This window comes from Solanum tuberosum, unplaced genomic scaffold, assembly GCF_000226075.1.
Source record: "Solanum tuberosum cultivar DM 1-3 516 R44 unplaced genomic scaffold, SolTub_3.0 scf00092, whole genome shotgun sequence".
Taxonomy (NCBI): domain Eukaryota; kingdom Viridiplantae; phylum Streptophyta; class Magnoliopsida; order Solanales; family Solanaceae; genus Solanum; species Solanum tuberosum.
In genome coordinates, this window is record NW_006239019.1 from 1,169,690 (window position 1) to 1,186,765 (window position 17,076).

The 17,076-nt window shown below is 35.2% G+C and overlaps 2 protein-coding genes across 4 annotated transcripts in view; both read left to right on the top strand.

The window, feature by feature from the left end:
- The first annotated feature begins 434 nt into the window (after nt 1-434).
- Nucleotides 435-3,515, top strand: LOC102593798 (uncharacterized). Its single transcript, XM_006347720.2, has 3 exons — nt 435-543; nt 1,265-1,394; nt 2,110-3,515. Exons 2-3 carry the CDS (start codon nt 1,275-1,277, stop codon nt 3,271-3,273), a joined length of 1,284 nt encoding a protein of 427 aa, XP_006347782.1. The 5' UTR covers nt 435-543; nt 1,265-1,274; the 3' UTR covers nt 3,274-3,515.
- A 3,541-nt stretch (nt 3,516-7,056) lies between these two features.
- LOC102593009 (ribosome biogenesis protein BMS1 homolog) overlaps nt 7,057-17,076 on the top strand; it is a 17,013-nt gene continuing 6,993 nt past the window's right edge. Inside the window, exons 1-13 of one of the 3 annotated variants that reach the window (XM_006347717.2) lie at nt 7,057-7,380; nt 7,741-7,887; nt 7,970-8,060; nt 9,507-9,625; nt 10,276-10,466; nt 10,572-10,782; nt 11,652-11,892; nt 12,955-13,373; nt 13,860-13,989; nt 14,189-14,388; nt 14,894-15,261; nt 15,426-15,522; nt 15,600-15,818. In XM_006347717.2, the coding sequence (XP_006347779.1) occupies nt 7,246-7,380; nt 7,741-7,887; nt 7,970-8,060; nt 9,507-9,625; nt 10,276-10,466; nt 10,572-10,782; nt 11,652-11,892; nt 12,955-13,373; nt 13,860-13,989; nt 14,189-14,388; nt 14,894-15,261; nt 15,426-15,522; nt 15,600-15,818 (2,568 nt within the window). In that variant the 5' untranslated portion in view covers nt 7,057-7,245. Of the gene's footprint in view, nt 7,381-7,740; nt 7,888-7,969; nt 8,061-9,506; nt 9,626-10,275; nt 10,467-10,571; nt 10,783-11,651; nt 11,893-12,954; nt 13,374-13,859; nt 13,990-14,185; nt 14,389-14,893; nt 15,262-15,425; nt 15,523-15,599; nt 15,819-17,076 lie in introns of all 3 variants that reach the window. The other 2 variants (XM_006347716.2, XM_015308922.1) reach the window with 2 other exon arrangements.

A 17,076-nucleotide genomic window follows, 5' to 3' on the forward strand; every position in this document is an offset into this window, starting at 1 on the left:
CCCTAGTGGTGACGAGAACCGTGTGTGAAGAGGAGAGTGGAGAGAGTTCAATATTGCAGAAATTTAGCAAAGAGTTAAAGATCGGATTAATTGGTTAACAGATAGAGAGATTTAATTACGATCGTCAATAATTCACGTTAGTATGCTTGATATGGAATGTGATAATTGTGGTTTTAGTATCATTTTATTTATGGATTTTAATTCACTTATTTACACCTATAATTATTTTTTTACTTGATTATTATGTTATCTAATGGTGTAAAATATATAATACTTATATGTAAAGAAAGAAGAATAAATATTGGTTTCTTTCTTGTACAAGTCAAACTGCTCGACTTGATTATTATGTTAATTCCTTTTATCAACTTTGTTTTCTTATATATATAGCCAAAGAAGCAAACAATATTTTCTTTATACAAACTAAACTCTTCGCTAAATTTTTGCAATCTTGAACTCTCTCCACACACGGTTCTCGTCTCCGCTAGGGTTTCAAGCCGCTTTTCCCCCTTCTTCTTTGTTCATGTCAACTCATCCCTGGGCATTGTGAGTTCTTTCTGTAATTCTTCTAATGTTTTTTCATTACCAGTATTTATTAAAAACTCTAAATTTCTTTTTACGATTATCCACTATATATGTCATGAAAAGTGATTTATTCTTAATTTGTTCCATTTGATCGTCATCTGTTTCAATTGTTGGAATGTGTTTTGATTCCTTGTATTATCCTTATGTGGGACTAGTTGTAGGTAAATATTTCACGTTTCAATTGACCAAGAATTATATATATGAACTGTAGGATTTTACTCAGATTTATGATATGAACTATGTGTGAATGACTTATTTAATTGCCTTTTGACTCTTTGTTTCAAAATTCCTTCTTTATGGAAGATTTACTTTTCTAAATCTATGGTTTCTTGATTTTCAGTATTGTGAAATTTCTTGATTGTTGATATTTTTATTTCTTTGAACAACAGTTACCAAGGAGATGAACTGCTAAATGGTGATTGGGAGATTTACATTTCAATATCTATGGTTTTAAGTATAGTGAAATGTCTTTCCTTCTTTTGATCCTGATGATTAGTGATATATGAAGTAGAGTCTAGAGTGTACCTCATCTGCTCCTTCTATGAGATCCTAATTTCTCGCATACTAAAACAATTTGTTAAAGTGGATTAGGCTGTCTTTCTTTTGATTGTTCATAAGTATGCTTTGAGGGACTTTATTCTTTAAATTTTCCTTTGTCACTAACAACGTGCTTTTGGTGCAGAAAATATTAAATGGAATCGTTGAAGGACAACATGATGACTATTATCTCTGATGAGTTTGAGAATAATATCATGGCTGATGCTGAGGAATTTTCTTCAGCTATTAAACAACAGGACAGTGGGACTCACAAGGTATGGTTTTCTTCCTCTCCTAGTTTTGAGTATTTTTATTCGTTTTTTATGAAGAACAATACTGAAACTTGTTTATTTCGGTACAACAACATACCCAGTGGAATCCCACAAGTGGGGTTTGGGGGAGGTAGGATGTGACTTTACCCCCCCCCCCCCTTCCTTTTTGGATAGAAAGGCTGTTTCTGATAACCTTTTTATTATAGAAGAATGGTCGTTTTTTCTTCTGATCGATAGGTCTGCAATAGTGAAACATATCCAAGGTTACACAACCAACAATTACTTGGATGGATGAAAATTACTATTCATTTTGCTTCATTTGAACTCATCTTATTCCAAAACCATTTTTTTTATTTTCACAACGTAATTATATGGCCAATCTGAACTCCCCTATTTTTTTGAGAAGCTGCTTCTTTAGATCTTGCACTTTCTGATACTACCTATTTTTTTGAGAATCTGCTTCGTTAGATCTTGCTCTTTCTGATACTCTCTTGTTTGTCTTTCCATTGTTTTCCTTATTTTTTTGAGAGATGTTGATGAATACACTATTTAAATGAGCCTTTGTAAGTGAACTTGTTGAAAGTGCCCAACCTAAATAGAGAGGAGTAGAAATAAATGTTTCATGGGACTGACACCAACTAGTATGAGTTTGAGCTGTAATTGATATGTATATATCTCTTTCATCTGATTACAATACCTCTTTTGTCTTGGATTGCAGGTTCCAGAGGACGACTTCAAGGCTGTTGCTTATAAGCAGGAATGGAATGAAGTATCAAAATTACCTGCAAACTACATTAGGAGAGAAGACATGGAGATGAAAGATGTTGCTATGAAACATGTATTGCCTTTCCTTCCTGGTAAATCATTGATGAAGTTTCGGGCAGTGTCCAATGAATGGAAACATTGGATAGTTTGTCCGTTATTAGCATACCAGCAAAGCACTTCATTCCAGAAACTTTCAGGCTACTTTTATCAAGTTGTGGATGTGGATTTCCAATCTGATCCTAATTTCTTGTCTCTGGACCATTCTGCGAATGGTATCCCCAATCCTTCCCTGGGTTTCTTGCCTGAAAGGATTAAAGTTCTCAGTTCTAGCAGCGGGTTGCTCCTTTGCCAGGGGTTGGAGAGTTATTACGTTTGCAATCCTCTGACCCTAGATTGGGAACGTATCCCTCCTCATCAATATTATCACGGATCTGATCCAGCTGTCATTCTTGCGTTTGATCCTCAGGGTAATATTGAATCGTATTTTCACCTTGTCGCTGCTGTCCCTCTTCTTGATCAACCAGTTGTGTTCTTTGAGATTTACTCGTCTCAATCAAATTCCTGGAGTCGCTCTTCTTCAGAGTGTCTTGAGTTGGAAGATACAACTCTTGTTGGTGGGGGATTATATATGAAGGGGATGGCGTACTGGAGTACAACATCAAATGGTGTGCTAGCATTTGATGTGAAAAATGAGGTCGCTGCAGTTCTACGTGTGCCTATTCCACCTGGGAGATATGGTGCCTTGACTCAGGTAAAGGATGAGCTATCCTATGTAACTGTTTACAACGATTGTGGGGATGTTTTTATGTTAGATATATACGGAGGAATGGACATGAGTCTGAATCACAGTGTCTGCATAAATCTTGGACACAAGAAGTCTCGCCAAACACTGGAGGAAGATCCCTTTATTGACAATGGTACTGTGTTGTGCAGCGTATTACCCTGCATAAACAGTGGTGATGACATTGTGGTGATCTGCACAACTGAAAGGATATATCTTTATTACCTGAGTGGGCAGAAGGTTGAGACTTTTATCACTCCAGGACAGCTAAATCCGAAGAGAAGATTCATACCTTACACAAACAGCCTCGCTGCGATACATGAGCTGAAGAACTAGCTGTTGCTGTCAAGTAGAATTCTCATGTCCTTCCATCAGAACTCCTTGAACATTTTGCATCTTCTTTTGCTTTTTATTTGACTTGGATTGCAGATTAAGCTGTTTGAATAGCTTTGTGTTTTTGTTATAGACATGCTTTGGATTGCCAATAGTTATTGCGAGGTTTTAGTGGTCAGTTCCTTTCTACTGCTACTATTTATATTTGACGATGGAATGTGAGGTATGATTAGCTTTACGTTGGAGGTGGAGGGTATTTACTACTTGAACCGATCCCTCTTGTTTTTCTCATAATGAAGAATTAAAGCTTATATTATTCATGTTTACTAGTATATACATAAAAAGATATAAAACTAAATTTTATTATATATGTGTTTTAATGAAACTGGGAATCGAGAAAAATTCAAATTAATTCGGCATCAATGAAAGTAGTAAACATCAGTTGAAAACATATAATTTATTTTAATTGAACACAAAATGTTACTCTTCAATTTATTTCAAATAATTTTTTTGAGGAATATACTGAAGGGAAAAGAAGGAAATTTACAAGATTAACTATGATAATATTCTTATAAATTGGGTTATTCTCTGCTTATATACTAGTAAAAACATTAAAATTATCTAATGTAATAATTAAGATGGACACAAACTAGGAGATACACGCTAAGTAAAAGTGTATCTATCACTAATAAAATTTGATGCAAACTATACAATTTTTACTACTTTAAGGTCTAATTACATAATTCTCGTAAGTTTTCAAAATTACTATTTGTGTCAGATTTTGATCTTCAGATACATGTATAAGCTACTCGTATACATTAGGTAAAAAATAGGTGTAATTGTAGCTTGGATACACTAACTTTCTCGGTCACTTCTCTTCTACATTGCTTGCCTCTCTCCCTCTCTCGCTCACCTCTTTTCCTATGTATCTAAATTTCAGAATGTATCTAGTTCCCCAAATATATATGTCTAGTGTGATTCGCATGTATCTGAGATACACTGACTCTCTCGCTTGCCTCTCTCCCTTTGTATTTTTATTTGAGAATATATGTAATAGCAAAAATACATGTATATAAGTGTATTTAACTTCAAATTTGATATAAAATTATTAATTAGTGAGACATTATATCATTATTTCAACGGCAAAGGGCCAAATATACCCCTCTACTATATGAAATAGTTTAAATATAACCTTAGTTATACTTTAGGGATAAATATACCCCTCCCGTTATACTTTTGGGCTAAATATACCCTTATCACTAACAAAGGACACGTGGACAACTGAGATTAAATGAACTATTCAATTTAAAATAAATCAAATTCGGATATGACCCGCCCCGCCCCAATAACTTAACCCGGCCTAATAGGTAACATTTACCCACCCAATTTGTCTTTCAAACAATAAAACCTAATGGGCAATCCAAAGAGGTCTGCGAACTTTGGAACCTCTGCTTCGCAAACATGAGTTCATATAGTTCTTTGTGGTAATACTTGTGCACGATATAGTTGTATTGGCAACATTTGTTTAATAGCTAAGGTGCATCAACTATTTTCATCAACATGAAGCCACAGATTAGCCCAAAAATCTGAACTTAATAATATAGTAGCAACGCAGCAGCACACCACTCCTAAAATGAAATGTAAATTACAAACTAACTAATCTGGACAAAAAACAAGTACAACACCCCAAAATTATGGTGTTGCATATCGTACCAGACTTCTCTTAGCAAGATGAGTTCTCAAAAATCTCGAAATAGATGAGGAGTATCAAGGGAACCCTGAGGCCAGTGGAGAGGATTACTCAGTCGAATCTCCTAACTAACTAACGCAACAATATTTCACCTCAAAATATATAAACAAATGGTAAAAAATGTAGCAAGAGTTTGGCGAAGCATTGGTTCCAAGTTCGCAGACCTCTTTGGATTGCCCATTGGGTTTTCTTGTTTAAAGACAAAATTGGGTGGGTCAATGTTACATATTAGGTCGGGTTAAGTTATTGGGGCGGGGCGGGTTATATTCGAAATTGTTTTTATTTTAAAGGGAAAAAGGACAAATATACCCCCGAACTTTCGTAAATGGTATCTAAATACCCCTCGTTATACTTTTAGAACGTTGATGCCCCTACCGTCTAATTTTTGGAGCATGTATACCCTTTGAACTAACGGAGGGACACGTGTCACGATCTTAACAACCTATCAAAAATTTATTTAATTTTTATTTCCAATTAAATAATCCGACCCGAATAATTAAAACCCACCCAAATAATTTAAGATCCACCCAAATAAATCCCATTTTCTCATTCTTTTCTAGTTCCAACAACCATACACCCCAAGAATAGATACCTAACACCACTGCCCCGACTCCATCTTCTCCGGCGAAGCTCCACGTACAAAACCACCTCTAATTGCTATTGAACTCAACCTCTTTTGCTCTAGCGACACTCCAGCGAAATCAGTGAGGTAGCGACCCTTCATCCACCATGAAACCTGACCACCACTCACCCATCCCTCCCTCAATGTTGCTCCAACAATTCCGGCGAATCGAACCAGCGAACTCTAGGGAATCGAACCAGCGAACTCCGGCAAATCGAACCAACGACCTCCGGCGAATCGAACCAGTAAACTCCGGCGAATCGAATAAGCGACCTTCGAATGGCTTTATAATCATAAAACAAAAGTCAATAACTTTTTTAGATGACTGAAATTTTGAAAAAAAAGACTGTAGGGCTGAAAACCAAGAAAATAGATCTGTGAAGATCGAAAATCAACAATACATTCAGCAGCCACAGGGAAAGCATCACATACTGCAATGACCTTTGGGAACACTTCCTGCATTTTTCAAGCGTAAATTGGTACTGGTATTCGTACCAAACCAAAGCTTCCTGGTTTGATTGGCAATTCAAGGATTACTTAACTTTCCTACATGAATTTCCATTTCCAAGGAATTTAATGCTAACATGGCTTTAGAAAACTTTGAATTTTGCTTTATGATTAGTTCTTGATCTCCTTCTCTTGATAACTTGGTTATAATTTCGGAGCGGGTCATAAATTACTTGGGTGGGTTTTTAATTATCCGGGTCAATTTTTTAATTAAAAATAAAAATTAAATACGTTTTGGATAGATTGTTAAGATCATGACACGTGTCCCTCTGTTAGTCCAAAGGGTATACACGCTCCAAAAATTAGACGGTAGGGGCATCAACGTTCTAAAAATATAATGAGGGGTATTTAGATACCATTTACGAAAGTTCGGGGATTTATTTGTCCTTTTTCCCTATTTTAAATTGAATAGTTCATTTAATCTCAGCCATCCACGTGGCCTCATAAGGGTATATTTAAACCAAAAGTATAACGGTAGGGGTATATTTAGCTCGAAAGTATAACTAGGGGTATATTTAAACTATTTCCTATAGTAGAGGGATACATTTGGCCCTTTGCCGTTATTTCAAACACTATGGAAAATTAATTTAGGGGGTTTGAATTGACTTTTTAAAAGTAATTTATAAGCACCACAATTGGGCACACCTAGCTTTTGATATTTTAAAAACTTTCTCTGCCTAATTTTTTTTTAAACACTTTTTTATATTTCCAAACACTTTCTAAATTTAAAAAAAAAAGCGTAAAGAAATAAAAAATAACTTACAATAAATCAATCTAGACACTCTCCAAAAAATGATAGAAATATTTATATAATAAGATTCGTATAATTTAAGTTACGAACTTACAAGTCACGCTAAGTAGTATATAATATAACGGAATAACCTTAGTAAAATACTCTACATATTTAAACAGTTCGCTGCGCTACTATGCCCTTAAACCCTTTTCCATAAACAGTGTCTTCTTTAAACCCTTTGCAGTATTTATCCATCCCATTCTTCTTCTTCTTCGCCGCCGACGACGATGCTCATAGTCTTTTGAGGGTTGCAGTTGGAAACCCAGAACGCCAAATTGATTCATAGACTTTTCTCTCTCTGCCATGGCTATCGACGGAGAACAGTCGCACAAATCTCACAGGTCACGTCAGTCTGGTCCTACCGCCAAGAAAAAATCCAAGTCCGACAAGAAAAAAAAGGGTGCTTCCGACGAAAACAATAAACAACATAATCCTAAGGTTTCTTGAATAGTATTTTTTCTTGTAGTTCTTTTTTGTTCTTTATGTGCCTGGGTTCGTCTACTGTTTTACTCTATTCTTGACTGATTTTTATTAATAATCTGGGTAAATGTTTGTTTCAGTCTATTTTGTTGGTCTACCCAGTCATATATGAATAGATTTTGTTAGTTCTTTTAACTCTAGACCTAAGTCTCCTCACTGGCTCCAGGGTCTTAACTTTTATCATGTAATGGAGAAAGCATAGCTACTTTTGTACTCTTTGCATCTCCTTGATTAATTCATCAAGAAAATAATAATTTGGGCACAAGTCCAAGATTTCTTGAATAGTAATTTCTTGAGACTTATAATGTAAATTTGTAGGCATTTGCATTTAATTCCACGGTGAAAGCAAAGAAATTGCAAGCACGAGCAACAGAGAAGGAGCAGAAGAGGCTTCATGTCCCAACAGTTGATAGGTCCACTGGTGAACCAGCTCCATATGTTATTGTAGTGCAGGGACCTCCCAAGGTTGATTTCACATGGTTGTTTTTGGTTAGATGTCATTCATTGGGTTTTAGATTTGATCTTCTTATGTATTATGCTATTATAGGTTGGGAAGTCACTGTTAATTAAGTCTCTCGTGAAGCACTATACAAAGCAAAATTTACCTGAAGTTCGAGGTCCCATCATTATAGTATCAGGTATGTATTGGCTTCCCACCTTGTTCCTTTTTCCGGTTAGCTTAGTCCATAAATGAATAATTGGAAGTATTAGAAAGAAAGTATGGATTCACCTGATCACATCTGAGATATTATCTTTGATGGTTTCTGTTTATCTCATGTTTCGTCTTGATTGTGATTTTTATCTCCTTCAAAAAGGAGGTAGAGAGGATATCAAATATGCTGGAGGTGTTGGGTGGTTGTGGAAATTATTCATTTAACATATTACAGTATATCCATTTTCTTGTTCCTTATCCTTTTCCTGCTCCTCATTTCAATTACAATGGTAGGCTTTTGAGATGGACTCCGTACTTTAGAGAAGACCATAATTAAATTTTCCTAATACTTCCCCTTAGCCCATATATCATTTCAAGTTTAATGAATGAAATAAAAGAGAAAAGCTAATTTTCTTGTATAAAGATGTTTTTGTGTAGGAGGTTATTTTACTTTCATTTGGGTTTCTTTCAACTTAATATACTCTGCATTCAGAATAACTTCAGCTGGCTGGTTTTTACTGGGTTTTGAAATTATATTTAGTTCTCCACAAGCAAGACATGCCTCCAAAATCAGTTGGGACATGGTATACAGTGAATGCTTGGTTTCGCGTCCGAGTAATCTGCTGTGGTTGTGATGCTGTTACTGACTCTGATATGTATATAAACTGTCAAATTGTATTTTATAGCTATAGTTTTTTTCTCTTTTCGTTTTTTTGCTACGTGATCGAGGATATGCTTTTCTGCTTTATTGCAATATGTTAGTAACTTGTCTTGTCAAATGAGCACTTAAGCCCGGTAGGCAAGGCACTTTGTAGGATGAATGTGTGCCTTGCTAAATTGCTGTTTCGGTGGAAGCTCTTAGTTGGTGATTCAACACAAAACCTAGGTTAATTATGAAATTCTTGAGTTTTGCCTATAGGTTGACTCTAAATCATTAAGGTGGCTGGATCAATTTAGTGTGAAGTGTTAAGGAAACTCGGCAGATGGAAATATTCTAGTCACTACTCCCTAGGAATAGGAAATTAAAATATTTTTACACTAGAGTTGGTTACTTCTTACAATTGCATTGTGAACTAAAAACTTAACCAGAAATAGAGTGGAACTTGAACTACTATGGTTTTTATCCACCAATATATTAACTTAATATGCAGTGTTTTATTTCCATCAATTTTGCGTCTTTTTTCATTTAGTTGAGCCTTGCTAATATACCCCATAAAGCAGGTTTTGGTGCTTTTCTATGCCTTTCTTCTTTGACATTATTGATAATATCTACAGGACTTTTTTTTCCCTTTTGATGTACCAAAATAAGGTGTCAACTTAATCAATTAGAAGAGTAGCTATATATGCAGTATTGGCATAACTATATTCTATTGCGTTTTACTTGGATCTTTGGTATTGGAAAATTATTGTTAATTCATTTGTGACATTGTAGGTAAGCAGAGACGTTTGCAGTTTATAGAGTGTCCGAATGATATCAATGGAATGATTGATGTGGCAAAGTTTGCGGATTTGGCATTGCTTCTCATTGATGGTAGCTATGGCTTTGAAATGGTGCGCTTTTGTTTCATAAGAGAAAAAAGACTCTTTAGGATAAGCATAAGATTGTTCTAGCGTTTTCTCATTGAATATGTAGCAACTACTCTAGTCTAAGGATGGGTTATTCGTAGTGAGTTATGTGAGATTGAATTATATGCAGATATTATCATTAATGTAAGTTCTTGATTCCTCTGTCTTTCAAATTGATCCTCTTTGTCCCATTTTATTTGACACGCCTTTTCTCATGACATGCAAAAATATTAGTACTTGAAGAAAGTGTAATACTTTATTACTTTATACCATGATTTCCTCATTAATACCTGATCACTTTCAACAACTATTTTCAGTGCTATCTTCTAACACTATAAATTCAATATGCTAGTTAAGTTATTTAATGGTGTGTTTGATCAAAATCTCTCACAGAATAGCAGAGGGAGTATCAGTTAGATTCCTTAAACAAACTTAATTGGTTATATTAAAATTGACATTTGTTGCATGCTTCCATCTTGTTAGCAAGGTAACACAGCGGGTGTTATATTCTTTCTGTAGTACCTTTCACATTTACTGATTGGTGATTTCTGCCAACTTTATTTCCTCTAAGAAAATTTCTCGGCTGATATTTTTTTTGTTGGTAGACCTTGTGATTGGTTTAATTAATTTTGCAGGAGACCTTTGAATTCCTTAATATACTGCAAAATCATGGATTTCCTAAAGTTATGGGTGTTCTTACACATCTCGACCAGTTCAAGGATGTTAAGAAGCTCAGAAAGACAAAACAACGGTTAAAACATAGATTTTGGACTGAGATATATGATGGAGCTAAATTATTTTATTTGTCTGGTCTTATCCATGGGAAGTAAGTCCCTGGCTTCCATATTTGAAAATACATGTTTAGCATGCTACATTGATATAATGTAATATTTCTATTTAATTTCTGAAACAATTTTTTGTTAATGAGTAGGTACTCTAAACGTGAAGTGCATAATCTTGCTCGGTTTATCTCTGTCATGAAGTTTCCTCCTTTATCCTGGCGCATGTCCCACCCCTACATTGTTGTAGATCGATTTGAAGATCTAACTCCCCCTGAAAAAGTGTGCATGGACAACAAGTGTGACAGAAATGTCATTTTGTACGGTTATCTTCGTGGTTGTAATATGAAGAAAGGAACAAAGGTCTGTGATGTGAATGCTTTGTTTCTTGTACTTTACTTGTATTTGGTTGGGAAATAACTTTTAGTAGTACAGTTTCAAAAAATAACTTTTAGTACTACAGTTTCAAAAAATAACTTTTAGTACTAATTCATGTCAAATAAAATTCTGATTATGCTGTGAACTGGCTGTTTATAGGCATAGAAGCAAAGGTTCGTGCACCCTATAAGGTCAATTGAAAGTAATAAAGTTGCTGAGACTTGAGAGATGGCATAGCAATATGCCTAACATCTTATGGAGTGTTAGTTGGCTCTATTGGGCTACAAATAGATGAACTTTAAGAGTGACAATACAACAGATCTGGTTCAAAGACTTAGGGAAAATCATCAAGCTTAACGTTCAAATGCATATTATGTATCTAGTGGCTAATATAGAGAATTTTGGCTATAGTTTTAGAAATTTCGCGTATAGTATGGACCTTTGGCCTTTTTGGTGTAAACTTATCATATGTGAGGAGGAAAAATGAGACTCTTATCAATGTTTTGTAGATTTTGCACAGAGAATCTTTTGTAGCGTCCAACATTAGCTTAGTGCTTGGCTATTTCACTTGTGAATAATATTTTCTTTACTTGTCAACAATTAGAGTTTGTGAATTCTACTGTTCGATGTACTATTGAAAGGGAACAAGTTATCTCCCTTTCATAACATAGTAGAGAAGATCGGGAAAGATGGAAGCCTTTGGGATACAAACTCACTAGTTGTATAATGACTCATGTGAAGACCGTGTCATTTTATTTATATCTAGTTATTTTAATATATGGTGTTTCAGCTAGTGATTTAGCAGTTTATTTCTCCCTTGTCCATAATCTAAAGCTGCTTCACAATATGACCAGGTACATATTGCTGGTGTTGGTGATTATAGTTTAGCTGGTATAACAGCATTACCCGATCCATGCCCTCTACCATCTGCTGCCAAGAAGAAGGGACTAAGGGACAAGGAAAAGCTGTTTTATGCCCCCATGTCTGGATTGGGCGATCTTCTTTATGATAAGGATGCTGTGTATATAAACATAAATGATCACTTTGTCCAGTTCTCTAAGGTTGATGAAACAGCTGCTGTTGGGGGTCGCAGAGGTAAATATTTCCTCTCTGTTTCTTATAAACCTATATTTTTTTTAAAAAAAAAATAGACGAATTCCAAATTTTTTTAGCTTATGGGAAATTCACATTCCCTTAATTAGTTCAGCAAGATAAGTGATATGCCTCAGGCTATCTTTTGGTTATAGGTTTTTTTGTTGTTTGAATTGGTAAGTTCTTATTCATAAACAGCTATAGCTTTAAAATTTGCTGCTTTACCAATTAGTAGGGCTTGAATGTCGTTGCTTTCCCTTTCTTGCTCTGGATTCCTTCCATCCCTATCAGTTACTCATCATAATTTCTGGCTGAACTCTACTTATTATTGGTCAAGCGACTTAATAAGACCAAATGTTGATTATGAAATCTTCTCTTGTGCTGGTGTTTGTGTCATCCATTTCCTCCACGTTCAGTCTTTCTCTCTCTTTTGTGTTCGAAGGAGTGCTATTTGCTTAGATGGTGTTAGAAGTTTTATGAGAACTCCTATATGTTGCAAAATTTTAGTACATCTTTTTACCAATTGCTTAGATACCGTCGGGACAGGAATGGGCGTTGTTAATCTTATGATCGATACTAGTTTCTGTGAAAACCTTATGATCGATAGTAGTTTGTTGGATTGTGTTCATTTTCACTAAGCTGACCAATTGAAAAGAAAAATTGAGTTATGTTACTGTCATCTCCCTACCATGTTATTACGAAAAATGGTCCATACATTTGTCAAACTACATTAGGTGGATGCCAATAGCAACTAATGCGTGAAAAAAAATAAAAGAACAGGATTATGTTAGATACAATTTTTTTAATTCTTTTTTGCATAGACTAATAATTAAAAATCTCACCCGTGTCATGCATGGATCTACAACTAGTTTTTTTTTTTAACACTGGTAATTTGTATTTTTCAGTATTACGGGCTTTGACTAGTTTTCTTAATAATGGATAAAGAAAATATTGGATGTTGAGACCACCTTTTTCCAACATGCTATATGTTCTTATTTTATTTTTTGGGTCACAACTTTTGGCAAGACATTTTCCCACTGACAAGTATTATCCTCCTGATCTCAGGGAAGGGAAATGATGTCGGAGAGGCTTTAGTTAAATCACTTCAGAACACGAAGTATTCAATCGATGAGAAGTTAGAAAATAGTTTTATTTCCCTTTTTGGGAAAAAACATAATCCATCCTCATCAAATCATGATTTGGTGCTTGCGGAGCGAGATCTGTCTGGGTTTGAACCCAACAGGGATGGATCAGATGAAGACAATGATGCTGAAGATTTGAATGAGTTGGAACCATTACAGTTGGAGCGTACTCATCCGAAGGAGTCAAAGGACACCTCTGATGATAGTTCTGAGGAAGAAGATACTATTGGATCAGAGAAGCACCCAGGATTGAGTAGTAGTTTCAGGGAACATGTTGATTTCCATGATGGAAGAATGAGAAGAAAAGCTATCTTTGATAATGATAATGATTTTGATGAAAAGGTAAGCCAATGACATTCCTGATCTAGTTCCTGTCCTTCTCGTTGTGCCTCATCTTGTCTATGAGGTGTTTGTGTATAGCGGATAAAAAACAAGTAGACAGCTATCTGTACCAGAATATTAAGGAGGAAAGTTTATGCCTCCTTTTTTTCTTTTCTTTCCTATTTGGAGAAATCTGATGAACCTGTTGCTTTCCACCTATGTAAGAGTCCCTGGAAACTGTGCCAGTTTTTTTTGGGAGCAGAGGTTCTTTGCATGAAGAATAGTGCTTTCTAAAACTCATCAATTACCCCTTTCCAATATTTATATAAACCTCACCTGCATATTATTGTTCACATTAATTTGTATAAGTTGTTACGTCTTTCACATATATGCTCTGAACTTAAGTTTTGACCCAAGTTACGCTCTTGTATGTCCTGGTTCACCGTGTGGTGGAATTGGACTTTGATATGCGTATATGTTGTATTTATACTATATCATTAAATCCAGGATTATAGTGAAGAAGATGTCAAAGAGGATGCACAAGACGAGGAAGCACAAGATGATGATTTAGAGGACACTGATGAGGAAAATGAAGCTTATCAAAATTCAGGGGATGATGATGATTTTGATACAGATGGTAGGTTTTTGATCTTCATTTAGTACATACATCATTCTCTGTGTAGTTTGATCTCCATTTAGTATTTCATCATCCTCTTGGCCTAGGAGTAAATGAAGTTCCTAACTTGCTGTAAAGTAGCTCGCTTTCTTTCCAATCCTTTTCTAATTACTCCAAATCTTTCATTTCTTATGGAATCTTTGTTTGTTTCTTTTAGTAGAAGAGGACACGGGCAATGCTTCAAGATGGAAAGAGTTCCTGTCAGAAAGGACACGTAATCGCCAAAATGTCAATCTTATGCAGCTTGTATATGGGGCATCTGAATCCAAGTCAACTACAAAAGCTGAGTTACAACAGCATGGAGCTGAAAATGATGAAAGTGATACTGAGTTCTTCGTGCCCAAAGGGGAAGGAACAAAGGTTTGTCTTATACAGCTCATCAAATAATAAAGCTTTTGGTTCCACGGTAGTTTGCTTTTGGTCCATGTGATACCCAGCTAAGCACATTGCGTGTCAATTAGATGAAACATGTGTTACGAGAATCATTTTCTATAATAATCTGTATTACAATTTCAGAGTATCCATCCACTCTAGTCTAAAAGATAGGGAGATGGATTACTCAATCACGTGGCTACCATGTCTGTCTTTTACCTAGTATTTTGTGGGTAGCTTGATTTTGAGAACTGTTATAATATCTTCAAATTTTTTTGTTCCTACTTTGTAACCCGAAAGTGTATGCAATAGAAGTATCAAAATGACTTCATTGTAGTAGAGGACATGATTGTCATGTGGAGGGACCAAAGAAAAGCGTTCTCATTGCACTTAGTTATAGCTCTTCTGCTGTTGTAGTTGTTTTTTATTTTACCACTTTTATTTTGGTAGGAGTTGAAATGACTTTGTCAAATTATTGCATTTCCTTGTGCAGAAACCCGAAGAGCAGATGAATGATGATAATATTGATGCCGAGGACTGCTCCAAATTTGTAAATTTTTCAAGTCAAATTGACTGGAGGATTCAAGAATCAATTGAAATCATCCGTTTCCGGTTTGTCAGCAAAGGCTGGTCCAAAGCGGCTCGTGGAGGTGGCTCAAGGGATGTTAATGGTAATGATGATGTTGGTGAGGATGACGAGGATCTGTTTGGTGATTTTGAAGACTTGGAAACAGGTCAGAAGTATGAGAGCCATGAGACAGGTGGTACTGGAACTAATGATATGATCCGCATGGATGATGATTCAGCAGTTGAGGAGCGCAGGCTAAAGAAATTGGCACTTCGTGCAAAATTTGATTCTCAATATCCTTTTGTTACCTCATCTTTATTTCCTTTTCCTTCTACTCCACCCCGTCATCTTTCATTCATCATCAAATATTTTCTCTACCCTAACTATGATGGGATCACACTGGGATGTTGTTGTTGTTGTCCTTGCAATTTGTTTTATGACCTTAACTTCTATGTACATATGGTGGGTCAGATTCCTCCAATGAGGACGAGGTTATTAAACCAGACACAAAGTCTCATCGGGGTCAAGCTGATGGAAATGGGTACTATGATAAGGTAAGGTTTGGTTAATTTCAGCCAAACATAAAGTGGGGATGCATTTACTTTATAGTTGATCATGTCCTATTTCACAGTTGAAGGAAGAGGTAGAGCTTCAGAAACAAGTGAATTTAGCAGCACTAAATGAACTTGATGAGGCCACTCGGATAGAGATAGAAGGCTTCAGAACAGGAACTTATCTTAGACTAGAAGTTCATGATGTCCCCTCTGAAATGGTTGAATATTTTGATCCTTGCCATCCGATTCTTCTCGGAGGTCTAGCACTTGGAGAAGAAAATGTTGGATATATGCAGGTAAAAGCTCCTCTTTGGTTATGTCCAATTTGTTTTTTTTTTTTTTTTTGTGTTTATTTACCCCATAAAATGGATATTCAATGAAAACACTCGATTGTTGGTTTTGTAAACAATTGAAAGAACTAGTATTCACTTCTTTAGAAGTTTGTCTCTTCTCTACGATATATTAATGAGTTAAACTTGTTCATTTTACTGTAAGCTATCAGTTGTGAACGATTTATGGATGGATTATTAACTCCCAGTCAGAGAGACCATGACATAGTTTTTTTTTTGAGAATGGTAAAGTGAGAGACCATAACATAGTTATGGTATTATGAATGCTAGAAGACACAACAGACTGCTCAGATACGGTCATAAGATAAGAGAGAAGTGCAACCTGAAACAATTTTTTGAGAGCCTATCATCTTTGTTTACAGAAAGAAATCTCCCAGGAAGAACTAGCATGTCCATTAGGTTTGTTTGATTAACAAGATTTAGTTTGCTGGAAATACGATTCTGTCAAAATTCTATTTCTTTGAGTTTAATCTAGGTGTAAACTTTCCTGTTCTAAGCAAATCCCCCATTAACTAGCAAAGTTCTGAACATGTGATGGTAGTAGGCTTATAATACCCCGGGCTAGGGGTGTTCACGGGTTGGTTTGGATCGGTTATTGGTCAAAACCAAAACCAAACCAACTTAGTCGGTTTTAAAATTATCAAAACCAAACCAAACCAAATATAATATACATTTATCGGTTTGGTGATTATCGGTTTCGGTTTGGCTTGGTTCGGTTATTCGGTTATTAACCATACACAAAAATAAAAGAAACAATTCATTTAAAATGTGAAAAAAGTGACAACAATCCATTCAAAACGAAAAATAGTTAGAACGACTTAAATTACTAAACTTTCAATCACTAAATTTACTATCAATAAAGCTTTAAAATTCACTATATTGGCCTAGAAGGAAGAGACAATAACATTTTCAGTCCCACAAAGAATTGACATAGACACTCATATACATGAAATCAATAAGATAAATGTTTCATCTTGGGCATTTTTGCTTTCAATAAGTAAATTATAAAGAAATTTTAATGAAAATATGTATAAGATCTTTAAAATTATTTATAAAAATAATATATTAAGTATGTATATTAATAAAATATATGTACATAATTCATCAGTTTGGTTTGGTTATTTCTTCGATTTTTTCGAATAAAACCATAACCAAACCAAATACTATCGGTTTTCAAAAATCTAAAACCAAACCAAACCAAACC